This window comes from Microcaecilia unicolor, chromosome 1, assembly GCF_901765095.1.
Source record: "Microcaecilia unicolor chromosome 1, aMicUni1.1, whole genome shotgun sequence".
Classification (NCBI taxonomy): domain Eukaryota; kingdom Metazoa; phylum Chordata; class Amphibia; order Gymnophiona; family Siphonopidae; genus Microcaecilia; species Microcaecilia unicolor.
The window spans coordinates 569,608,177-569,635,349 of NC_044031.1; the positions used below are offsets into that span (position 1 = coordinate 569,608,177).

Consider the following 27,173-nt stretch of genomic DNA (forward strand, 5'->3'; position numbering starts at 1 on the left):
CCATGTTAGAGGAGAAATCAGAGGGGTGGGGCTTAGGCCAGGGGGTGGTTAAATGCCCTGAAACAGAGTGGATCAGAGAGGCCTTGAGGGAAGAGATCTTCAGAAGAAGTCCAGGGCAAGGTCCTCCCAAGGAGTTCTGGCTTGGCTGCAGTACCTGAGGGGAGTTCCTGAGACAGAGTGGCCCTAGCTCACACCCTTGCATTACTGTGTGATAGGAAGTCTTAAGTTCTTGCCTCCAGGGATTCTAGGGTTGCATGATCACAAGTGAGGTAACTGAAGTCTATGGTTGTGATAAAGGAAGCTACTGTATAGGAATTAGGACTATGTTAGACAGACTTGAATTGCAAGTCAATCTTGTGAGAAAACAGAGCCAGTTATTCTCCTTATATGTACATAAATAAAAGTATTTTGACTTTCACCTACTATCTGTGTGCGAGTCTGCCACATCTGCGTGGAAGTTCTGCAGTCAGCGGCTAGCCACATTATCACATTCCCAAATCCTTTATTTGTCCTTCTTGTCTGTCTTGAATAGATAGTAAGGTCTGTCAAGCAGGAACTGTCTCTTCTCTGTTTTATGTACAATGCTGCGTACATCTAGTAGTGCTACAGAAATGGTAAATAGTAGTAGTGGCAATAGTAAGTGCTACTTGCGCTCTACTAAAGTAATATCACCATTTCAGTTCGGTGCCAGAGTTCTTAGGAGGTGTTTCCAGTGTTTGGAAATGAACAGTGAAGAAGCAATCGCCATGCTGCTGTATTACCTTATTTGCTTCAACAGAAGAGCAGCATGAAGTGAAAGTTTAATCAGACAATGCTTAAGAACTACAATTTACTATACTTTTCAACCTCAAAATACCCTTTTTTTAATAAATGAAATAAAGTAGAATGAATGGGAAGAAAGTTACAGATAAATGTTTTCAAAACATCAAAATAAAATCATTTTCTGAAAATACATATAGCTTATTAAAAGTCTTAAGAAAAAGATTCACTTTTGTTCCAGAAATGAGAGAATTGCTAGTCTCAATGCTTCTGTTGTCACTTTGGTGTTATAAATTAGTGAGAACTAGACAAACCATTTCAAAGGGTCTGTGCATGCTTATTCTTTCAGCGGAGTTTACAAATTGAACATTTTAGCGTTGACATCACTGAACTCAACTTCCAAACAAGAATCCTTTGAAAGTAAGCTTTGTTTTGCTTTTTGGGCTTATTGGTTTTTGCTGTCATTGTTCAGGGTAATTATCTGCAGCACAAGCCCTTATTGCGTAAATTGGAGAGATGTTTCAAAGGGAATTGACTGTCCTGTCATGGGATAGAAGGAATGGCTTGTTAAACCGATGCATTCCTTCCAGTTAAAAATCAAATTAAGCTTTACCTGTACAAAATAACCCTACACAGAAAGTGACAATGGAAAATAAACACATCTCAATGCATTCCTTCTCCAAGTGGCATCAATCGGACACACGAGTAGCTGCTCCATTTTAAAGACAAACAGCAGAATGTGTTTAACTCAACTCACTGTTGGAGTTAAGCAAGGAAAATAGAAATTTAGTAAGTGAATCTGGTGCAAGGGACAGATTTGTGATAGAAAAAGTATGTCTAAGTAGTTCAAAATAAACAAAGACGTCTAATTTGTGATTAACACAGGTGAATATAAAACAAACAACTAGTTAAACACTAAAAACAAAGGGCCTGATATTTCACAAAAGATGAGCTCCTAAATTTATGACCTATTTTGGTAGATTTAGGAGCCTAAGAGGCATATTTTCAAAGCACTTTGGGAGGCTAAGTTCCATAGGTTTCTATGGAACTTTGGGAGGCTAAGTGCTTTGAAAATGAGCTTGATAGGGACCCTTTTACTAAGCCGCATAGGCACCTAAACGCGCCAATTTGGAGTTAGTGCCCGGCTACTGCGAGGCCCAGGTGGCAATTTTGTTTTTTTTATGCACATCCGCTACCCGCGCTGGAAAATAATTTTTATTTTCCTGCATGCGACAGAAACCGGGCGGTAATCGTCATTCTACGTGGGTAGATGATTATCGCACGGTTACTGTGTGAGACCTTACCGCTAAGTCAATGTCTGGTGGTAAGGTAGCAGACCCAAAATGGATGCGCACCAATTTTTATTTTGTCGCATGTCCATTTTTGACAAAAATTTAAAGGAGGCCTTTTTTTTTTTTTACAGGGGCATAGAAAAATGGATCTGCATGCGCCCAAAACATGTGCCTACACTAGCGCAGCCCATTTTTCAGTGCACCTTAGTAAAAGAAACCCTAAGTTTTCAGCTAAAAATTCATCTCATTGAAGAGCTTAAATTAACGGTTATGCTTACAAATTTAGGCCAGGCATTTGCCAAGATTTATGACCCTAGCCTTGATTTTCATCACGTTGAAAATCAGCTAAGAAGCTCTTTTACTAAAGTGCTGTAGAATCCAAGCTTAATGCACTGTAAATACAGGATTTCACTGCATATTACGCCCAGATTTAATGTGGCACTATATGGGGGTGTGCGCTCTCTTTTTTAAAAAATTGCTGATTGCTTAATATCATTAGCACGCTGTACACACAGTAGCTACTGAGAGTTTGTACTTAGCACCTCCTAAACAGGAGGTGGTAAGTGCTCTCTCATTAAATGTGTGAGCCAATTAGCATGGTAAGTATAACATGCTTGCTGGTTAACACATCCATGCCACACCCCTAACACAAAATTAGTGAAAAATTCAGTAACGTGCAGTTTCACATGAAAACAGGGAAACTAACCCCAAAATCCATTAACGTGGTTGCATGGTAACCTATTTATATGCGTTAACCTTGCGTTAAGGGCTTGATACCATGTAGTAAAAAGGGACCCTAAGGTCCTAACTTTTACCCACGCCCTAAATTGGATCCACTGACACAATTTTTATGCTCCTACATTAAGGAGTTTAGTAAAATGTGACTATCAATTTAAGCACTCAGCCCTAGTAAGCTTTCAGAGAGGTCAAACTCAGGAGAATAACTCCTCAGAATCAGAAAACAAGAAAAGGAGCATAAATACTTTGAATATCAGCCCCGATGTGATCATATGAAACATTTGACTATAACAATACTTCGAGGCAACCTACAACTCAATAGTTCTTCTAAATCTAAGAGATATTTGTGTCTCAGTGCTGGATTTTACTTCCAAGAAAATAATCCATGAGAGTTGATGTGAAAACCCAATCATCTAATATAGATTTTTCATAACTATGCTCAAGGTGATACTACTCAGTAAAGACTAATGCTAGGTTTCATAGTTATAACTTAAAATTTGCATCTATCCCCTCCCCCCAAGCACCGCATTAAGGGAGTCTTCTACTCAGGGCTTTTTTTGTGGGGGTACTTGGGGGTACTGAGTACCGGCACCTTTTCCATTGTCTGCTAAAATTGACCCATGATCCCCAAGTTTTAATGAAAGAGCTCATGCTCTACATACCAATTCTGCCTTGTCAGATATTCTGTGACTGGTTGCAGGAGGCCTGGCTATTGTGGGTGGGTTTCTCAGTGATCACCCCCCACCCTTTAAGGGTGGCCTGGCATTTTTAGTACCAGCACCTTTTTTGCTAGAAAAGAGGCACTGTAGCCTAGTGGTTAGTGCAGCAGACTTTGATCCTGGGGAACTGGGTTTGATTCCCACTGCAGCTCCTTATGACTGTGGGCAAGTCACTTAACCCTCCATTGCCCCAGGTACAAAAAAATAAGTACCCGTATATATGTAAACCGCTTTGAATGTAGTTGCAAAATACCACAGAAAGGCGGTATATCAAGTCCTATTTCCCTTTCCCTTTCCCTAGTGCATACTATCTGCAGCAGAGCCTGTAGGAATAAAATAGGTCCTGTGGCAGACAATATGTGCTAATCTATAGTAAGCCACCCCTTTATAAGCTTAATTTTAAGAGAACTCTTTTCAGCAAGTCCAAAAATGCCGCTTCTTCGAAACCTATTTTATGAAAGCAAAATAGGTATGTATTAGCATTTATAAACTAGGCCTCCTAATCCAGGCCTAATGGTAAACAGATACCAAGGCACACATTTACACTTCATCCACCACAATGTAAATGTGCACATGTATTCTATACACAAAGCCAAGATTTTATGGATGTATATTACAAATCAGCCTTTGTTCTGCCCAAACTACACCCATGGGAATACATACGTACAAACTGCATAAAAAGTAGCCACTTTGGATCTAAGATGGCTGCCTGACCTGATGCTCCAGAGTTTCTTCTCCTCAGTTTTGGTTTCTTGTAATGCTCAAGCATTGAGGGAAGGCTGTTGCTCATTCCTCTTGGCAGCAGAGTAGTTCCCACACACCTGGTGGGACTGAAAAATTCCTGTAGAAACTCGGGTCTCAGACAACTCCGAAGAACGCTGAGAGCCCACTTGGAGAGTTTGTGGTAAGTGGAGGATTGGGTATTCTTTGGGCCGGATGTCATCCTCAGTCTGGATGCCAAATCACCTCCCTTTCAACCCCCATTTGCTGACTTACCAGAACAGATTTTGCAGGCACCTGATACAAGGAGCAGCAATTGTGCCGCTTAGTGAGGGGAGAGTTTTCATCAGCTGGGAGACCTGCAGCAGCATACAGAAGGTTCGGACCAGATGCGGAGGCCTGGACAGTTGCCACAAGGTGCGGTGAGTGAGCACTCTTTTGAACTTGATTCTTTAGAAATGAAATCTGACTTGCTTTTTTTTTTTTTTTTTTAAACAGTAGCTCCAAATGAAACCAACATAGAGCTTATCTGGAGAACTATGTTGGAACTGAATAAAATGTTACTGCAAAATAATTCCTTGCAATAGTGTGTCAAAGTTGGAATGACAAGTGGACAAAGTTAATTGGAAAAAAGGGTCGTGGAAGTGGAAACACAGATTAAAGATTTGAAGGCAACTCAGGCAGCTTTCATTACTGATGTAACAAATTTCAGGAGGAAGAATTAAGTTTTAGAAATTTTGCTAGGAATAATTCAAGATTTTTGTATTTTCCTTATTCAAGTTTGATGAGATCAAAAGAAACTCCTAAGTAGTATATAAAAGACATTTTGCAAGTTTCAGAGGATATCATCTTTTACTCGGGTATATTGTTTACCACTTTCTAAAGACATCTGAGAAGATGTAAGAAGGTTCACATTTAATGGAAGCTCCTATAGGTGTCTCAACTATTGTGGATACATCCAACACTGAATCTTTACTTACCGGTAGTTCCACTCTGATTGCTACTGTGGCCTTATCTCCAGATAAATAATGGTCGTTGAACTTATTTTTTTGGACAGAGAGAGGAACTTTTTCATGGTATGAAGGTTAGAATATTTTCGGATGTATTATGGGACGCTCAGATGCAGAAAGCAATTTCTTTTGTTAAAGCCAGGTGTGACACATGTAGGAGCTACATTTTTCCTTAAGTATCCTTCTAAGTGCATAACTCCTTTTCAGAACTGTAAATATGTGTTTTTTGAACCTGCTTCTAAAAGGGCTGTAGTACCTTCTCAGTCAGTGTAGGGGTGTACTTGTTATCTGGTATACTTTATAAGATATAGTCAGGTCTTTATTTCCTAAAATGTATGGTTTTTGATATAATACCTCCTGTTTTATAAATCTTGGATTCATTTACAGTGGACCTGGACTTGAGTAGATACTATCTAATTTATTTCTTGTTCTTTATTTCCTTATTATTGTTTAGGCAGGAGTGCAAGACAATGAATGCTTGGTTGGTTATGTAAAAAAAAAAAAATCAATAAGTAGCCACTTTTATGCGACACATGCACTTAAAAAAAAACCATATATGCAGTAGTGTAAAACAGGCTTCAAATATGGGGAAAAAACTTATAAAATTTTCCCCACCCCATTAGCCTTCTTTTACTAAACTGTTATGCAGTCAACACATGAATTAGTGCAAGTGTGTAGTAACATACAGCGCTGGCATGCCAGCATCCATTAATTCACATCTTACGCTTTGTAGTGCTATATAAATGCTAAATAGTAGTAGAAGTAGTTTAATCGCATGCTGTGTTAAGGAAGCAGGAATTGGACATCTTATTGGAGGAGAATGGATGTGAAATTTAGAGCTGAGTACTTACTGTGTACTATCACATGAAATTAGTTGGGTGCACTTATCTCCTCAAGAGGAAGTGTTAAATCCATCAGTGCTAATTGTGAACAAACAATTCACAGAAAAGTTGTGTGTGGTGACTGCAGGAAACATACTGGGTACTCCCGAAAGTTACCACACAGCCTTTGAACCTACTGCACAATAATTTTTGCTGTTAAAACCACAGTAAGTGTCAAAGCTTAACACACTTTAGTAAAGGGGACCTGCTGTCATTTGATCATTCAATCTCTCATGTAAGAACATTTGTTTTGCTAGTGCAATTTTAAGAATTGTGGGCCCATATTCAAAGGATTTATGCTCCTAAAAGAGTTATGCTCACAAATTGGCCTATTTAAAAATTTACTAGGGTTGCATGCATAATTTTATATTCAAAATTTCACTACACTCCTAAAGTTAAACACAAAAAACAGTTGGCAACAGGGGTGGATTTACAGTGGGGATAACTAGGAGCTTAACACTAATTTTCAGTACTAGGCTCATAAATTAGACTCAAATTTAGGGAAATGAATGGCAGACCTAAATAAAAATAAAAAATCTTTTTAATAAAAAATTTGTTATGTATTCTTTAGTTTTAACCATTATATGTGTTGGTAACTACTTACCAATCTTGGAAGGAAGACTTTCATTGATGGTAATTTTATTAACCCTAATTTTTTTTTCATTTGCTACCTTTTCTGGTTTACTTATTTTGGCAAGATGTCATTGTATCATGTCTAAAATTGAATGCTTTTACTTGTAAGTTAATTTTATGTTTTTAGTAAGTTTTAGCTGAAAATAATGCACAAATATAGGAGCATAAACTTAAGAGCTCAGCTGATTTTTGTTTGTTTTTTTACTATCAGGCTCTAACAGGAAACGTGTTGTAATAAAAGTCAGTCTTGTGCCCATTTTTAGTTCATCAAGTGATACGTTGGCCCAATTCCAATATATTCCTTCAATAACATTTGATCAAACTATGATCTGCCACTAATGTTCAATAATTTTTGAACACAGACCTAATATATAGCAGTGGAACACAGGCAGAAGAATATCAGGGAGAAAAAAAAGCAACTGGCAAACAAGTTCAATTATGCAGTATATTACTTAAAGTGCTTATTAACTAACACTTAATATGCTTAAATAGCATTGTTTTGCTTTATCTGCCATGAAGTCAATTGCTCTCAATGACATATTCCTAACATTGTCACACTATTATTGCCCCGTTTTATCTGTCAGTTACACAACTAAATCCACATTTGACAGCAATTCTTGAAAAGTGTGATTTTCCTCTTTGCTGACCAATATCTCACAATACCATGTTCCAAAATGTTGGACATCTCGCTAGGAATATGTGAGTCAATATGACTCCCAGATTAGGTCACATGTACATGATATATCACATATGGCTGAAATTTTTATTTATGAACATACTATAATCGGTGAATGTTATGGTTGTCCAGATCTTCCCCTATCTGAGTAAGTGGAACTGACATTTCAGACATCATACTGAGGCTTTCTTCAAGACAATGTGACAAGGCGATGGCTGTGGCCAGAAGGATGCTAGGCTGCATAGAGAGGGGTATAACCAGACGAAAGGAGGTGTTGATGCCCCTCTACAAAGTCGTTATTAAGGCCCCATTTGGAGTACCGTGTTCAGTTTTGAAGGCAGTATCTTGCTAAAGATGTAAAAAGACTGGAAGCGGTGCAAAGAAAAGCTACAAAAATGGTATGGATTTGCATTGCAAACCATACAAGGAGAGAGTTGCCGACTTGAACATGTATACCTTGGAGGAAAGGAGAAACAGGGGTGATATGATATAGGCATTCAAATATTTGAAAGGTATTAATCCGCACACAAAACTTTTCCGGAGACGGGAAGGTGGTAGAACTAGAGGACATGAATTGAGGTTGAAGGGGGGGAAGACTCAGGAGTAATGTCAGGAAGTATTTTTTCACGGAAAGGGTGGTAGATACATGGAATGCCCTCCCGTGGGATGTGGTGGAAATGAAAACAGTAATGGCATTCAAACATGCGTGGGATAGACACAAAGGAATCCTGTTTATTTGTCCCCCACATTTTCCCACCTATTTGCAGGCTCAATGTGGCTTACATAGTACCGTCAAAGGCATTTGCCCAGTCAGATAACAGATACAAGGTTGTGTAGTGATCGAATGAGGTATATGTGGAGGGTCGAAAGGATGAAGATTGTGTGTTGTCCAGTACGATCATTAGTCATGCTGTGTTGCTGTGTTTAGAAGGAATGGATCTACGGAATCTTAGCAGGCACTGGGTGGCAACGCTGGTACCTGGGAAGCAAAACCAGTGCTGGGCAAACTTCTACAGTCTACTCCCTGATCGTGACTGAATAGATATGGATGGGTTGGAGTGTAAATTTAAGGGGCTTCAATGTTAGCTTCAAAACCTTTAGTACAAGAGTGCTGGGTAGACTTCTACGGTCTGTGCCCTGAGAATGGCAAGAACAAATCAAACTCGGGTATACATATAAAGTATCACATACCATGTAAAATGAGTTTATCTTGTTGGGCAGACTGGAAGGACCATTTAGGTCTTTATCTGCCATCATTTACTATGTTACTAGGATGATGGTTGAAACATCACTTCCCCTTACTCAGACACAGGACGACAGACAACTGAAACAAATCAATCATAATGCCAGCCGTGAAAGCCTGAGAATTAAGTTAATATACTCTCAAAGGCAACTGGGTACTATTAAAGAAACTTTGGAAACTACTTTGATATTTTAATTGAGCTAACTGATATGGCATTGTCCAACAACCATTTTACTTTTTTGTTGTACTCATTCTTTGCGCATTCCATGGCTCCCTACATAGCAAATTTGTATACTTTATGTTTGAAGACCAACATGTTTATGGATTGCCATAATAAAGTGAGAATAACCCATATTATGCATAATACATTTTTTTCTTTCATTTGTCTTTCCATGGTGAAGGCCTTGCAGAATTTTGTGATATGGCTCATTCATCTCAATTTCAATGTAAATTTTTAAAGGATTTCTATTTTCTAATAGTCATCTCATACTTGTATATGTTAAAAACATAATCATGTTTTTAGAACAAAGCTTCAGTAAATCCATAGAGCCCAACATTTTACAAAGATTTTTTACGAAGATATAACAGTTACCACCCTAAAGGATTATGCAGTACTCTTTGGATTGGTCAACTTTTGAGAATCAGAAGAATCTGTATTTCTACTGTCAGCAAATATACTTTTACTATGAGAATATCCTTAGGCAGCTACTAAAGCAGTGCATTTCAGGGAATTTTTTGCCAATTGACAGCTTTTCCATAGAAACAGAGAAACATTATGACAGGAAGATCATATGGCCTATCCAGACTGCCCATCCATGCCATCTACTCTCCCTTAGAGACCCTATCTACTTGTCCCAAGTTTTCTTGAATTCAGATACAGTTTCCTTTTCCACCATTTCCACAGGGAGGCTGTAACATGAATTTACCACTCTTTCCATGAGAAGTATTATCTAAGGTTACTTCTGAGTTTATCCCATTTCACTTTCATCCTATGCCCCCTTATTCCAGAGCTTCCTTGCAATTGAAATATTCGCCTCATGGGCATTTATTCCATGTAGGTATTTAAACGTTTCCATCTTATCTCCCCTCTGGTCTTTCTTCCAAATACATAATAGATGACAGCAGATAAAGACTTGTACAGTAAAGGGTCATGGATCTGATAAACCATCTTTCTATGGTACAATCAAAGCAGTTTACATTTATTATATGCAGGTACTTTCTCTGTCCATATTGGGTTTACAATCTAAGTTGCTCTACCTGGAGCAATGAAGAGTTAAGTAACCTGTCCAGGATCACAAGGAGCTAAAGTGGGAGACAAACCCAGTTCTCCAGGATCTCGGTACACTACACTAATCATTAGGCTATTCCTTTGCACAGCACATCTAGTCTGCCCACATTTATCATCAATTCATAATTAAATAAACAATACTATTAACATTTTACTTGTTACTAACAAGGTACTTGTCACCTTTAAGATGTCTTCCCCTGCCCCACTGTGATACATAGCCCCCGTACTAATAGAATATATGAAATGAATGTGGTATACAACACCTAAACCAAAGAGGTCAAACTCCAAACATAAGACATACCCATACTGGAATATTAGCAAGAATTATAAATCAAACAATATTTAAAGGGCGGAAAAGAGCCTCAAAAAACATTGGCTTAACACAACTGACAGTGCTTAGCGACTCTTCAATCATAGGCCAGAAACCTTCCTTAAATTGTTTTTATAAATAAGTAAAACACCCATGAAAAATGTTAACTTTTCTTTTTTATTCATTTGCTTAAAAGATGAGTTCACATTCTCATGGGTGCTTTAGGTATTGATAGATAGATTTTCTTGCTAATACTCCAGTATGAATATGTCCATTATATGTTGTGGTATATAAATACATGCATTTGATTCTGATCTGTCTGCTATTTTTGGGATACAGACTGCACGAGTCTGTCCAGCACTTCTTAACTTCTTGATCTGCTGTCAAAGCACACTCAAGCCCATCCTGACTTGTCTTACCATATGCAGGGCACAGATCATAGAACTCTGCCTGGCACTGGCCTCACTTCCCCACTGCTGGAGTTGTCATCTAAGAACCACTCCTGCTCATCATAATACATCAGCCGTCATAAGGTCATTTAAGTTCTGCTTTGATACCATCCACTATTTAAGGATCCTCTGTTGATCCCACACATTTTTGAATTCTGTCACTGTTTTTTGTCTCTACCATCTCCACTGGGAGGTATTTCAGGGATCCCATGCCCTCTCTATGAAAAAGTATTTCCTGATATTATTCTTAGGTCTATCATCCTGCACCTCGTTGGAATATGAGCTGCATGAACAGAAGAATCAGAAGTTCTGCGATTACAATATTCACATAAAACTGCTCAAGCTGCCATCATTTGGCACAAACTGACTGTGCATGACGGGTCAATGCACAGGAACAACTAGAGGTATGCACAGGGACATATTTAGGTCCCCATCCCCATAGATTTCCTGTTGTTCCTGTCCCCATGCACACCTCTAGAAGCAATCAGGAATGTTGTCAGACATGAAAGAATTATTCTTTTTGTTTACAAACCATCAATATGCTGTTAACACTGTCTACTGGCATATTATATGAAATCTAACCAAACACAGACTGTACATCACTATATGTTGCTTGCCACCGTATGCCCAGATAAAATTAGGTTAAACATTCATCAAAACTGCATAAAAGAAACCATGGGGGCACCGATATGTTTACATCAGCAGATGGTTCATTATAGAACAGTTAAGATCATCATGAGCTACAATTCAGTGAATGCTCTGGGATCAAATTAAGAAATAGTGTGGGATACGATAGTTTGATCTTTGAAGTCATTATGTACAAATTGTTAATGGACTTGGACTACAGTCTACGCAAAAGTGAACTTTCTTGTGACAAAGAATATATTAGAATTGGGCCAGCAGAGCACTGCCTGACATTATTTTATTTATTATGATTTACCACCTTTTTGAAGGAATTCACTCAAGGCGGTGTACAGTAAGAATAGATTATTGAATTATTATTCATTATTATTATTGAAGCCAGTTTCCATTGCCAGACCAACAATAACATGAAAATGCAGTTAGGCAGTAAAGAAAAGATGGCCATGTCCTGATAAGTACTTCATGATCCTATAACTTTTAAATTGCAACAACAAAAGTGTGTTAAAAAAAAAACACAGATTGACAGGCGTGGTTATTAACATGGCTACCATTAAGATGTGTTAATTTACCAATAACTCATACTATTTTAGCACAAGTCCCATTTAATGAGACCTAGTTACTAATAACTAGTAAAATAACAAGCCTTAATGGTAGCCCATGCTGAGAACTCCCTCCCCCCCCCCCCCACCCCAAGTAATCAAATTACATATATGGTTAATGATTACAATGGGAAACTATATGTTGCATTTGAAACAAGAGAGACAAACTTTAAAGTTCTAAGTAAGAATGCTTAACTTCTTATCTTGTGAATGGCTATGAGGAAATACTGGCTATTTAGGATCATTTTCCCCCTTCTTCCTTACCTGTAGTGTCGTGAAATCTCCTCCTCTACCTGTGTAATAAAGTCACATTTGGTGCATGAGTGTTCTTTGCTCTCCTGGGCATTTCCTTGTCCCTCCATCACCTGCAGATGATTCACTTCTTGTTTGACAGTAGACACCTGGGCTTCATGTGCATTCTCATAATGGAGGAGGAGTGCATCTACATCAGGAACAGAGAATGTGCACTGATCACACTGGTGTTTCACTCTTGCACTTCCTGTTACTCCAGTAGACAAATGCAACAGCAAGAGAGCACAGTGAGAACAACTGCCTTTTCGGCATGCAAAGGGGTAAGTAATTTCTCCAAGGTGTTTTTCAGGAGTGCAGAGGCCACGAGGACAGAATGGACAGTGCTTAATTGTACATTTGTGAATATTGTGCAACTGCTGGTAATGACGCAACAGTGGCCCCACCACTATAACTTCCGGGCCATGATTCTTACAGTACCTATAGTCACAAAACTGACAATTATAGCTTGTAATCATGTTATCCTCTGCTGTTTTGCTGGAGAAATCTTTCTTTTTTGTCACACTAGTGCCCTTTTCTGTTTTTATAGTGATCTCCATATCAGCATTTTTAACCAAATCATTTTGATTGCTGACCAGCCCCCTAGAGAGCTTGTCATTTGAATCTGAATTAAGGCCTCCTGATTGGCCAACCCCATGCTGACTGCTATGATGTTCTAATAGCTTTAACATACTGGAGGACTCGCAGCTGAAACTACAAAATTTGCACCAGTAGTAGCTGGTGCCCTCCGTGCCATTTTGCCTAGCCGAATCAATTGGTTTGATGGGCACAGCGTATCCCACTGGTGTATCATCTGCTGCTTTGACAGTGATTTTGTCCTGCCATTTTCCCATATCTGCAGAATCACAAAATCGAGGTGTTGGGCTGGATTTATTGGAGTTTTTCTCAGCAGGTTTACTACAGTCTGAGGAAGGAAGGGCCACTTTAATTTTATTTGGGTGAGTCTGTAAGAAGTGCTGCTCCAGTTCAGTTGATGAGTTTCCCATGTAGGTGAAGTTGCAGAACTTGCAGCGGAAGTACTTGGTGTTGCCTTGGCAATCTGGAGTTTTGCGCCCAATGCCAATGAAGGTTCCAGCTAAGACAACCTAAGAGAAATGGAGAAAAAAAGGTAGGAATAATTTTAATGATAAAATAAACACAGCAGAATGAAACACATATACCCCCATACCCAAACCACTCAGGAAAAAACAATATAGAAGGTACTTGTATAAGACAATGCATAAGCAGGAAAGGTATATAGGTGCATATGTGGTGCCTCTTTTTTTTTTAATGGAAAGAAAAAGAATGAGAGGGCACCATTCAGATATCAAATTGTGTCAAGTAAAAGGAAAAGAAACATAAAAAAGCACAAATGGTAATAAATACATATCATGAACCTAACAGCTTTAATTATGCACACAGCTCAACTATCTAATAGGGTACTGGTCTGCAAATGTGTCAAGTTCTTGCATAGGAAAGTATTGGCCAACCACCCTGATCAATTCCTCATTCTTTCATAATTATTTCCACTAACATAACAGATGCCATGCTGAGTCAGACCAATGTCCATCGAGCCCAGTATCCTGTCTAACTAACCAGGCTGGATAACAGCTCCCAGCAGATCTGAAAAAATAACTATATTTATTCTATTTCCAGGGATAGTTAATGGCATGCACATTTTATGAAGTATATGCTCACATATAAGCCTACTCAAGAGCAAGAATAATGCACACATCTGAATCTAGACATGATTTCCACAAGATTTGTGCTGGTATTTTACAAAGGTGCCAATGCGTCTTTATAAAATAAGCACCTTCCTACCCAATTAACCAAGATGCCCATTATGAAATTATGCTCTATGTAGTACAGGGTAGATTCAATCAGGGCTGCCAAGAGGAAGGGCGGGGGGGGGGGGGGGGGCGGGATTCCCCAGGGCTCAGCCTCCAAGGAGTACATAAGTACATAAGTAATGCCATACTGGGAAAAGACCAAGGGTCCATCGAGCCCAGCATCTTGTCCACGACAGCGGCCAATCCAGGCCAAGGGCACCTGGCAAGCTTCCCAAACGTACAAACATTTTATACATGTTATTCCTGGGATTTTGGATTTTTCCAAGTCCGTTTAGAGCGAATGCTACATACCTGTAGAAGGTATTCTCCGAGGACAGCAGGCTGATTGTTCTCACTGATGGGTGACGTCCACGGCAGCCCCTCCAATCGGAAACTTCACTAGCAAAGTCCTTTGCTAGCCCTCGCGCGCCCGCGCGCACCGCGCATGCGCGGCCGTCTTCCCGCCTGAAACCGGCTCGAGCCGGCCAGTCCAGTATGTAGCAAGACAATACACTTCAAGGGAAGACACAACTCCAAAGGGGAGGCGGGCGGGTTTGTGAGAACAATCAGCCTGCTGTCCTCGGAGAATACCTTCTACAGGTATGTAGCATTCGCTTTCTCCGAGGACAAGCAGGCTGCTTGTTCTCACTGATGGGGTATCCCTAGCCCCCAGGCTCACTCAAAACAACAACATTGGTCAATTGGGCCTCGCAACGGCGAGGACATAACTGAGATTGACCTAAAAAATTTACCAACTAACTGAGAGTGTAGCCTGGAACAGAACAAACAGGGCCCTCGGGGGGTGGAGTTGGATCCTAAAGCCCAAACAGGTTCTGAAGAACTGACTGCCCGAACCGACTGTCACGTCGGGTATCCTGCTGCAGGCAGTAATGAGATGTGAATGTGTGGACAGATGACCACGTCGCAGCTTTGCAAATTTCCTCCATGGTGGCTGACTTCAAGTGGGCTACCGACGCTGCCATGGCTCTAACATTATGAGCCGTGACATGACCCTCAAGAGCCAGCCCAGCCTGGGCGTAAGTGAAGGAAATGCAATCTGCTAGCCAATTGGATATGGTGCGTTTCCCTACAGCCACTCCCCTCTTGTTGGGATCAAAAGAAACAAACAATTGGGCGGACTGTCTGTGGGGCTGTGTCCGCTCCAGATAGAAGGCCAATGCTCTCTTGCAGTCCAATGTGTGCAGCTGACGTTCAGCAGGGCAGGAATGAGGACGGGGAAAGAATGTTGGCAAGACAATTGACTGGTTCAGATGGAACTCCGACACAACCTTTGGCAGAAACTTAGGGTGAGTGCGGAGGACTACTCTGTTGTGATGAAATTTGGTGTAAGGGGCCTGGGCTACCAGGGCCTGAAGCTCACTGACTCTACGAGCCGAGGTAACTGCCACCAAGAAAATGACCTTCCAGGTCAAGTACTTCGGATGGCAGGAATTCAGTGGCTCGAAAGGAGGTTTCATCAGCTGGGTGAGAACGACATTGAGATCCCATGACACTGTAGGAGGCTTGACAGGGGGCTTTGACAAAAGCAAACCTCTCATGAAGCGAACAACTAAAGGCTGTCCTGAGATCGGCTTACCTTCCACTTGGTAATGGTATGCACTGATTGCACTAAGGTGAACCCTTACGGAGTTGGTCTTCAGACCAGACTCAGACAAGTGGAGAAGGTATTCAAGCAGGGTCTGTGTAGGACAAGAGCGAGGATCTAGGGCCTTGCTGTCACACCAGACGGCAAACCTCCTCCAATGAAAGAAGTAACTTCTCTTAGTGGAGTCTTTCCTGGAAGCAAGCAAGATGCGGGAGACACCCTCTGGCAGACCCAAAGAGGCAAAGTCTACGCCCTCAACATCCAGGCCGTGAGAGCCAGGGACTGGAGGTTGGGATGCAGAAGAGCCCCTTCGTCCTGCGTGATGAGGGTCGGAAAACACTCCAATCTCCACGGTTCTTCGGAGGATAACTCCAGAAGAAGAGGGAACCAGATCTGACGCGGCCAAAAGGGAGCAATCAGAATCATGGTGCCTCGGTCTTGCTTGAGTTTCAACAAAGTCTTCCCCACCAGAGGAATGGGAGGATAAGCATACAGCAGACCTTCCCCCCAATCCAGGAGGAAGGCATCCGACGCCAGTCTGCCGTGGGCCTGAAGCCTGGAACAGAACTGAGGGACCTTGTGGTTCACTTGAGATGCGAAGAGATCCACCAGGGGGGTGCCCCACGCCTGGAAGATCTGTCGCACCACACGGGAATTGAGCGACCACTCGTGAGGTTGCATAATCCTGCTCAACCTGTCGGCCAGACTGTTGTTTACGCCTGCCAGATATGTGGCTTGGAGCACCATGCCTTGACGGCGAGCCCAGAGCCACATGCTGACGGCTTCCTGACACAGGGGGCGAGATCCGGTGCCCCCCTGCTTGTTGACATAGTACATGGCAACCTGATTGTCTGTCTGAATTTGGATAATTTGGTGGGACAGCCGATCTCTGAAAGCCTTCAGAGCGTTCCAGATCGCTCGCAACTCCAGAAGATTGATCTGTAGATCGCTTTCTTGGAGGGACCACCTTCCTTGGGTGTGAAGCCCATCGACATGAGCTCCCCATCCCAGGAGAGACGCATCCGTGGTCAGCACTTTTTGAGGCTGAGGAATTTGGAAGGGACGTCCCAGAGTCAAATTGGAGCAAATCGTCCACCAATACAGGGATTCGAGAAAACTCGTGGACAGGTGGATCACGTCCTCTAGACCCCCGGCGGCCTGATACCACTGGGAGGCTAGGGTCCATTGAGCAGATCTCATGTGAAGGCGGGCCATGGGAGTCACATGAACTGTGGAAGCCATGTGGCCCAGCAATCTCAACATCTGCCGAGCTGTGATCTGCTGGGACGCTCGCACCCGCGAGACGAGGGACAACAAGTTGTTGGCCCTCGCCTCTGGGAGATAGGCGCGAGCCGTCCGAGAATCCAGCAGGGCTCCGATGAATTCGAGTTTCTGCACTGGGAGAAGATGGGACTTTGGGTAATTTATCACAAACCCCAGTAGCTCCAGGAGGCGAATAGTCATCTGCATGGACTGCAGGGCTCCTGCCTCGGATGTGTTCTTCACCAGCCAATCGTCGAGATATGGGAACACGTGCACCCCCAGCCTGCGAAGCGCCGCTGCTACCACAGCTAGGCACTTTGTGAACACCCTGGGCGCAGAGGCGAGCCCAAAGGGTAGCACACAGTACTGGAAGTGGCGTGCGCCCAGCTGAAATCGCAGATACTGTCTGTGAGCTGGCAGTATCGGGATGTGTGTGTAGGCATCCTTCAAGTCCAGAGAGCATAGCCAATCGTTTTGCTGAATCATGGGGAGAAGGGTGCCCAGGGAAAGCATCCTGAACTTTTCTTTTACGAGATATTTGTTCAGGGCCCTTAGGTCTAGGATGGGACGCATCCCCCCTGTTTTCTTTTCCACAAGGAAGTACCTGGAATAGAACCCCAGCCCTTCTTGCCCGGATGGCACGGGCTCGACCGCATTGGCGCTGAGAAGGGCGGAGAGTTCCTCTGCAAGTACCTGCTTGTGCTGGAAGCTGTAGGACTGAGCTCCCGGTGGACAATTTGGAGGTTTGGAGGCCAAATTGAGGGTGTATCCTTGCCGGACTATTTGGAGAACCCACTGATCGGAGGTTATGAGAGGCCACCTTTGGTGAAAAGCTTTCAACCTCCCTCCGACAGGCAGGTCGCCCGGCACTGACACTTGGATGTCGGCTATGCTCTGCTGGAGCCAGTCAAAAGCTCGCCCCTTGCTTTTGCTGGGGAGCCGCGGGGCCTTGCTGATTCGCACGCTGCTGACGAGAGCGAGCGCGCTGGGGCTTAGCCTGGGCCGCAGGCTGTCGGGAAGGAGGATTGTACCTACGCTTGCCAGAAGTATAGGGAACAGTCTTCCTTCCCCCGAAAAATCGTCTACCTGTAGAGGTAGAAGCTGAAGGCTGCCGGCGGGCGAACTTGTCGAATGCGGTGTCCCGCTGGTGGAGAGACTCTACCACCTGCTCGACTTTTTCGCCAAAAATGTTATCCGCACGGCAAGGCGAGTCCGCAATCCGCTGCTGGATTCTATTCTCCAGGTCGGCGGCACGCAGCCATGAGAGCCTGCGCATCACCACACCTTGAGCAGCGGCCCTGGACGCAACATCAAAAGTGTCATAAACTCCTCTGGCCAGGAATTTTCTGCACGCCTTCAGCTGCCTGACCACCTCCTGAAAAGGCTTGGCTTGCTCAGGGGGAAGAGCATCAACCAAGCCCGCCAACTGCCGCACATTATTCCGCATGTGTATGCTCGTGTAGAGCTGGTAAGACTGGATCTTGGACACGAGCATAGAGGAATGGTAGGCCTTCCTCCCAAAGGAGTCTAAGGTTCTAGCGTCCTTGCCCGGGGGCGCCGAAGCATGTTCCCTAGAACTCTTAGCCTTCTTTAGGGCCAAATCCACAACTCCAGAGTCATGAGGCAACTGAGTGCGCATCAGCTCTGGGTCCCCATGGATCCGGTACTGGGACTCGATCTTCTTGGGAATGTGGGGATTAGTTAATGGCTTGGTCCAGTTCGCAAGCAATGTCTTCTTCAGGACATGGTGCAAGGGAACAGTGGACGCTTCCTTAGGTGGAGAAGGATAGTCCAGGAGCTCAAACATTTCAGCCCTGGGCTCGTCCTCCACAACCACCGGGAAGGGGATGGCCGTAGACATCTCCCGGACAAAGGAGGCAAAAGACAGACTCTCGGGAGGAGAAAGCTGTCTCTCAGGAGAGGGAGTGGGATCAGACGGAAGACCCTCAGACTCCTCGTCAGAGAAATATCTGGGATCTTCCTCTTCCTCCCACGAGGCCTCACCCTCGGTGTCAGACACAAGTTCACGGACCTGTGTCTGCAACCTCGCCCTGCTCGACTCCGTGGAACCCCGTCCACGATGGGGGCGTCGAGAGGTAGACTCCCTCGCCCGCATCGGCGAAGCTCCCTCCGCCGACGTAGTCGGGGAGCCTTCCTGGGAGGTGGCCGCGGTCGGTACCGCACGCGGTACCGACGTCGGGGACCTCAACCTGGGCGATGGGCCAGCCGGCGCCACGCTCGACGGTACCGGTGGCGCAAGCACCGCCGGTACCGGAGGGGTAGGGCGCAACAGCTCTCCCAGAATCTCTGGGAGAACGGCCCGGAGGCTCTCGTTTAGAGCGGCTGCAGAGAAAGGCTGAGAGGTCGATGCAGGCGTCGACGTCAGTACCTGTTCCGGGCGTGGAGGCAGTTCCGGGCTGTCCAGAGCGGAGCGCATCGACACCTCCTGAACAGAGGGTGAGCGGTCCTCTCGGTGCCGATGCCTGCTGGGTGCCGAATCCCTCGGCGACCCAGAGCTCTCGGTGCCGACACGGGGAGGAGACCGGTGTCGATGCTTCTTCGATTTCTTCCGAAGCATGTCACCGGAGCTCCCCGGCACCGACGAGGAGGACGTCGAATCCATCCGTCGCTTCCTCGGGGCCGAGACTGAAGAAGGTCGATCTCGGGGGGGCTGTACCGCAGGAGCCCTCAGGGTAGGCGGAGACCCACCCGAGGGCTCACCGCCACCAGCAGGGGAATGGACAGCCCTCACCTGCACTCCACCCGATGCACCACCGTCCGACGACATCAGCAGACGAGGTCCTGGTACCACCGACGTCGATGCAGCTATCCGATGTCTCGGCGCCGATGCAGAGGCCCGATGCCTCGATGCACTCGATGCAGGGGCGGCCGAGGAAGAAGGTCTGGACGCTGACGACGTCGATGCACTCGAAGATCCCGGTGCCGATGCCGACGAAGAGCCCGAGAACAACACGTTCCACTGGGCTAGTCTCGCTACCTGAGTCCGCCTTTGAAGCAGGGAACACAGACTGCAGTTCTGAGGGCGGTGCTCGGCCCCCAGACACTGAAGACACGACGAGTGTCGATCAGTGAGCGAGATAACCCGGGCGCACTGGGTGCACTTCTTGAAGCCGCTGGAAGGCTTCGATGTCATGGGCGGAAAAATCACGCCGGCGAAATCAAAAGCCGAAATGGCGAAATTTGAAGCACCAAATTTAGAGGGAGAAAAAATCTCGACCGAGGCCGAAAAGAGGCCTACCCCGACGACGAAAGAAACTTACCGGGGCAAAAAAGCTGGAAGTACGGGGAGGATTTACACGAAACCCGGCGGGGGGTTTCCGGAGCACTTCCCGACTAGGACAAAGCTTTCCCGAAGGAAAAAAAACACGTTCAAAACAAATTGGACGCGCGAGGTCGACTTTCCGGGGCTCGACACGGCGAAAACACGACCGTACCGAGTGCGGACAAAAGAAGACTGGCCGGCTCGAGCCGGTTTCGGGCGGGAAGACGGCCGCGCATGCGCGGTGCGCGCGGGCGCGCGAGGGCTAGCAAAGGACTTTGCTAGTGAAGTTTCCGATTGGAGGGGCTGCCGTGGACGTCACCCATCAGTGAGAACAAGCAGCCTGCTTGTCCTCGGAGAATAGCCTTTATAAAATACTAGGTTAGTGTGCATTCATGCCTAAATTTGGATGCGAGCATTTACACCTGCCAAAGGAAAGTGTAAATGCTTGCACCCAATGTTGGCAGTTAGGAATGCAAATGCAGGTACTGTATAACATCATGTCTAATTTCTGGGAATGCTCCATGCCCACCAATGCCCCTCCCATGGTCATGCACCCTTTGGCGTACGGTATGAAATTTAAACCCATATATTATAGAATATGGCATAGAGCAGATCTGAGTATGAGTCCTAATTACTGCAATTAAGTGCTTGTTAATTCCAATAACCGATTGTTAGCACCTGACTAATTAGTTTATATTTGAATGGCCTATACATAATGTATTCTTCTTTACCATGTATGTGTGCACATAATTTATATATACACCATGATCTGTTCCATTTATATTATGTTACATGTCTGTTACCATGTATGTATACACCTTAACGCAATACCAATTGTAATGCTGTTACCTGGAAATGGCAACCGCCATTACGGCAAATGTAAGGCACATTGAGCCTGCAAATTGGTGGGAAAATGTGGGGTACAAATGGTACAAATAATAATCCAATGTTAGAGAATTTCAAGCAAATATTCATTCAAGGTCCCATTATTAAAAATTCCGACTTATGAGCTTTACAGACTTATCTGTGAAAAAAATATAGTGCACATCCAAATACAGTAAAGTTCCAATTATCCAACCTAAACGGGATTCACCCATTGTCGGATAAATGAAAAGTGAGATAATATGGGAAAACAATGGTAACCCCTCAAACAATGCAGAAACAAAGACAGTAAAATCAGGGTCCTGGCTCACAACAGTGCTATTTTGCAGTAAAAGTAGGATCCCGGGTTCTGAAAACAGAAAGAGAAACTGTGCAATGTCACGGGGGGGCGGGGAAGGTCTGTTGGATATAGCGGATGGTCGGATCAGCTAATGTCAGGTAATCGAGATTGTATTGTAAGTTTATTTAAACTTTCCATTGTTATTGCCTTTTCTAAATCATTATACTATGTTTCAAATGAAACCATCTACATCACGGAAATGAATAGTAATGTTCCACTGGTGGAAAACTTCTGCTCAGCATTGAGACTTGTGCATGTAATGTCCAGCGTGGCTATGCAGAAAGGGTCTCAAAACATTTCAACACTAACACCTCATAACTAAAATAAAACTATAATAAGAAACGGAGTGGCCATGATTGTAAAGAAGAATGCGTGTCAATTTCCCAAAGTGACTCCAAAGTCACTACAGCCGGTTTAACAATCACCCAAGATGGTATAACAGAGGGAGGTAGACTTTCCACCTTAGAGAGAGTACTCACAGTTTCTGGAGGCAATATCTTTAAAACTGAATCTCTTGCCCAGGTTCCACAGTCTCCTTTGCTGTCGGTGCCTTCATTCTCTGTAAACCTGGTTCTTCAGCCTCTGCGCTTCCTAGGGTGCAGAAATACCGACAGCATTCGCACTCCCTGGCTTTGGTGGGGGGGGGGGGGGCCCACATGCTCAATGGGACTCAAAGACCTCCCGTCCACACTGACTGATGCCAAAGCATCAGTATGGGCAGAAGGAGATTAAGTTTTCAGGGGGCCCAAAGGTGCTCCAACAGAATCCAGCGTCATCTGCCTCATCACCAGAACTGCACTGGGAGCAGAGGGAAACTCCCTGACCTTCCCTCTCCACTTGCCCATCACCCACTGGCTGGGAGGCACTCTGAGAAGAATGAACTGGAATGATCTGGAGAGCAGCTGCAGGTGCGTCTACCTCCTAAGTCACCATTTTAAATTGAAATTATTACCTATGTTTAGTTGATGACAGCTTTTATTGTGGTGGACTGTTTTCTCTCTATTATTGGTTTTGTATAATTTTTCCTTTGGAATATGTGTGTATATTTCTTTGTTCACTCTTTAAATTGTGAATTGATCTTTAAAGCAAAAATAAAAAGTAAAAACAAATACCAACTGAATTATCTTAGAAATCTAATCCCTGGCCCTGCTGCTTAACGTTTTCCATTTTGCAAGAATAATGACAGATCAAGTGCCTGAAGAAAAAGCATGGGGCATCACGTAATGCTGTTGAATAAGCAAAGATCAGAAGAGAAAAATTGTAGAATTTGCTCGTTTCATTTTGTTTTCTCCCAGCGTGATACATTTTCACTGACATCAAGCAAGAACATTATGCGTCGACAGCAGCAGTGATTAAGTATTCTGTGGAAACAGAATGAATAAAAACAAAACGCTCATTTATCTTTTTGGATTCTGTTTTCCTCTCGAAGTGAAATAAGGTTTTTTTGTGAAGATTTACAAGGTGGTGGTGGCGGCAGCTATTTTTATAGACCTAAGGATAAAGTGGGTAATTCTATAAAGAAGGCCCCAACATTTAGATGCCAAGAACGCACAAAAATGGCCAGAATACTGTCATTTACATACATATGGGTACACGTAGGACATAAATTGCAATATTCCTATTATATGCTATTCTATAAAATGAGCCCTAAATGTGAAGGCACATATGTTCTGGTTTACTAAGCAGCGCTAGTGGCTGTCCATGTGCTACTGCCGAGTGTCAGCACTAGTGCATGGACAGCCACTAGCGCTGCTTCGTAAACAAACCCCAAAGTTTGAGGGTAGGCGTAATCAACAGGAAACTACTTCCTATCCCATGATTCTCCAATTTCCTCTGAAGTCTTTCATGAAGTACTTTGTCAAATGCTTTTTGAAAATCCAGATACACAAATCGACCGGCTCACCTTGATCCACGTTTGTTCAACCCTTCAAAGAAATGTAATAGATTGGTGAGGCAAGATTATCATTCACTAAATCCTGAAGGTCTTCAAAGGAAGCAAATTCGGCCTTCTCCATATCTGCCCAAAGGTACGCAAGCCATTGCAATAGAACAGCCCTCTTAATGGTAATATGTTTTTTGTCACCAGAGTTTCATAGAGCACCTGCTGCTAAAATGGAAAAGTTCTGTAGGCATTAACGGAACCACGGGCATTCAAATTCCTTTCAAAATTGTGCTAATATTTTCCAGGGGCAGTGGTAATCTTTAACCCTTCAGAATAAGTATTTTTACACTTGTCAAACATACGAACTTGAAATAAAACTAGGAAGATTTTCACACCTCTTTTCTAATAAACTGGATTTTGAGGATATTTTCCAAGTTCACTGGGAAATTTATCAAAAATTCTCCCAGATAATCTTGGTAAAATGCAACCAGAAATGCTACAGATTCATATGAAACCTGCAACAAATATAGCAAGTCAGCTCAAACAGATACAGATTTACTGTTTGAGGAATTCTTTTTTTTCATGAAAAGTATGCAACATACCTTCAAACTTCTTGCATGTTCACCAACATAGTTTGCACGCTTTACTAATAATTTTTACGTCTGTGCATTTCTCTTCAAAAGAGAAGTGAGGGACCACAGCTGACCACAAATACTTAGCAATATAACAGAGGTCAATAAAATACATAGCTCACAAAATCAGCCACAAGCATAGACAATGAAATTTGGGAAGGAGGGGGGCCGTAGCCTACACAGTACTAAGATAGGGGCACAGACTGTTCCCTACCCCTAAGCAAAGATGTGTTCCACTGCCATTGGCAGTAATCATTTTCACAAATGGGGACACACACTAACTTAGAATTAAATTTTTATCCCCAAAGAATATGGATACAGATGTCAAAACTGACTAGAGACTGAAAGAAAAGAAAAACTGTTTGCAAGTAACATGGATTAAATTGAAATGAACTTGCAGTACTGTAAAAGAATATGCACTCTCGGGAACTGATCAATCCTATGGGGCTCTTTCACTAAGCTGCATTAAGCAGCTAACGCAGGTTTTACCAAACATTAGATGTAAGCACTAATGTCAACCACACATTAAAACCAGCAGCACAGTAACAAAACCCACACTAGTCCTCCAATTCTATAAAAGTTGCCATAAATTGTGTGTGCAAATGTAAGTGCATTCCTGATCTTCACATGCAATAAGTCAATTACTGTCAATTGGTTTTTAAAAACCAATTATTGGCATTAAATTAAATTGGGACCAACATGCATAAGTTAATTTACATATGGTCAAAAAAAGGGGGGAGCAGAACTGGGAGGGTCATGGGCATTTCAGGGCAGAATAGGGCATGGCTTCGAGTTACACTCATAATTACAGAATGGTGCTCCACGCCTAAATTTACGCACGACTCTCTGCTTGGTGAGCATTCTATAAATTGCACTAAACTTTTATGCATGACTTATAGAACACTGTTTATTATGCAAATCGGGAAAGCTCTTAAATTTTTGCACACAATTTATGGTGACCTTTATAGAATCAGATGACTAGTGTGGGTTTTGTTACTGTTTAAACATTTTTTTTGGGCACCATTTATATAATCTAGCCCTAGCTGCTTAACTCACGTACGGGAAGGAGCTGGGCACGGCGTGTTTAAGTCAGAGGTATTACTGGCTGTGAAAGCTGGTATGTGGGTCAGTACTGTGTACTAGCTGTCATGACTGCTGATAACACAACTGAACTAAGTGCAGCTCTGCTACCAGCAATGTGGTAGCACGGCCACAGACCAATGGTGGAGGCTCGGGGTCCCCTACTTTTCCTTTGGACATCCTATTCTACACCCCCCCCCCCCCGAGACCCCCAATCACAACCCTCTAACCCCTTCTGATACCCCCAGAACCCATCATTCAGATAGAACCTTACCTGGACCCAAGCCCTACCCACACATCATTGGAAACTATTTTTCCCACTCCTCCATCATCACCGGGACTTAACTAGAGATGATCAGTGGTGAGCTGGAACAGAAAGACCCTCTCTGTTCCCATCTCCTCCAGCTCTGCTAAACAAGATGGCTGCCATGACGCTTAGCAGTAGTATCATGAGACTACCACTAGAGGTCATGGCACCTATTTTGTTTTCCTCTGAGCTGGACAGTTGGAGTAGGGAGACCACTCTCATCCGAGCCCACTACACCACCATCAATCATCTCTGAATAACTCCCAGGGGTGTTAGAGGGATAGGAAAATATTTCCAGTCACACATGGGCATGGCTTGGGAAGGGGCTTATTTGAATGATGGATTATAGGGTTATTGGGGCAGTAGAGTTGAGATCAAGGGTATGTCAAAGGATTAGAATGTCTGGTGGGACAGGATCGGGGGGGGGGGGGGGGTTGAGAAGGGAGATAAGACATGGGGTGAGGTAATGTGTGTGAGAGGAGCACCACCACAGTAGATCTATGTAGCTCATATTTTATTTATGTTTGATCTGCAGCACATTACCTACTATGATAGATAGTGCAGGCACCCATGCTGGCACTACAGATTAACACGGTGCAATGCAATACTTATCCTCTGCATTTACTACATTTGATTTGAACTTGCCAACCATTAATTATTGGTACTAACACATGGTAAGTGCAAAACTGTACTGAACTTTAGTAGAAGAATCTATATTGGGCCTATATCATGAACCCTTATTTACCTTTCCTCACCCCACCAACCCACCCCCGCCATCACCCTCACTTCCCCTGCCCTCCACACACTTCAAAAGTCACCTCTCCAGAAGTAGTAAACAAAAGTGCAAAGTCAAGCTGTAGGCATGGCACATAGTAATTTGTGAGTGATCATAGGAGCTAGGCAACTACAGAAATTTGTAAAGGAAATCCCAGAGTCAAATTGGATCGAATGGTCCACCACTGAAGAGAGCGTACAAGCTCTGGGGACACTTGAATGGCATCTTTCAGGCTTCCCATGCCTTGATACATGTGAAAAGCCAGGGTCCATTGAACTGATCTTATATGAAGACATGTGACCCAACAATCTCAACATCTGCAGAGCTGTGACCTCCTGAGAGGCTTGAATTCTGGAAGCGACTGCAACAAGAGTTTCTGCATTCATCTCCATAAGGTAGGCTTGAAACTTCTGTGTATCAAGCAGGGCTCTTATGAACTCCAATCACTGGACAGGGCGAAGATGCGACTTGGAGTAATTTAAAATAAACCCTAGTAGCTCGAGCACCCAAATAGTCATACGCATAGACTCCTGAGCACTGTCTGGAGAGGTGCCCTTTACCAGCTTATCATCGAGATATGGGAACACTTGGACTCCCAGTCTGTGTAGAGATCCTGCAACTACCTTCAGACATTTGATGAAAACCCTGGGAGCTGACACAAGGCCAAAAGGCAACACGCGGTACTGAAAGGGATGTGTTCCCAGTCGAACTCGAAGATACTTCCAGTGGGACGCAAGTATATGCATTCTTTGAGTCCAGAGAGCATAGCCAATTGTTTTCCTGAATCATTGGGAGAAGAGTGCCCAGGGAAACCATTCTGAACTTTTCTCAGACTAGGAATTTGTTCATGGCCCTTAGGTCTAGAATGGGACACATCCCCCGTGTTTTCTTTTGCACAAGGAGGTACCTGGAATAGAATCCCCCCACCCTTCCTCCCCTGGTGGAACAGGCTCAACCACTCTCAGAAGGGCTGAGAGAGTTCCTCTGCAAGTACTTGCCTGTGCTGAAAGCTGAATGATTGAGCTCTCAGTGGGCAATTTGGAGGTT

The 27,173-nt window shown here is 43.7% G+C and overlaps 1 protein-coding gene across 2 annotated transcripts in view; it reads right to left on the bottom strand.

Annotated features, from left to right (window-relative positions):
- The window catches only part of TRPS1 (transcriptional repressor GATA binding 1), a 593,514-nt gene that overhangs the window by 281,657 nt on the left and 284,684 nt on the right, over positions 1–27,173 (bottom strand). For both annotated transcript variants that reach the window (XM_030218248.1, XM_030218239.1), the window contains one exon: positions 12,224–13,353. In XM_030218248.1, the coding sequence (XP_030074108.1) occupies positions 12,224–13,353 (1,130 nt within the window). The remainder of the gene's footprint in view (positions 1–12,223; positions 13,354–27,173) is intronic.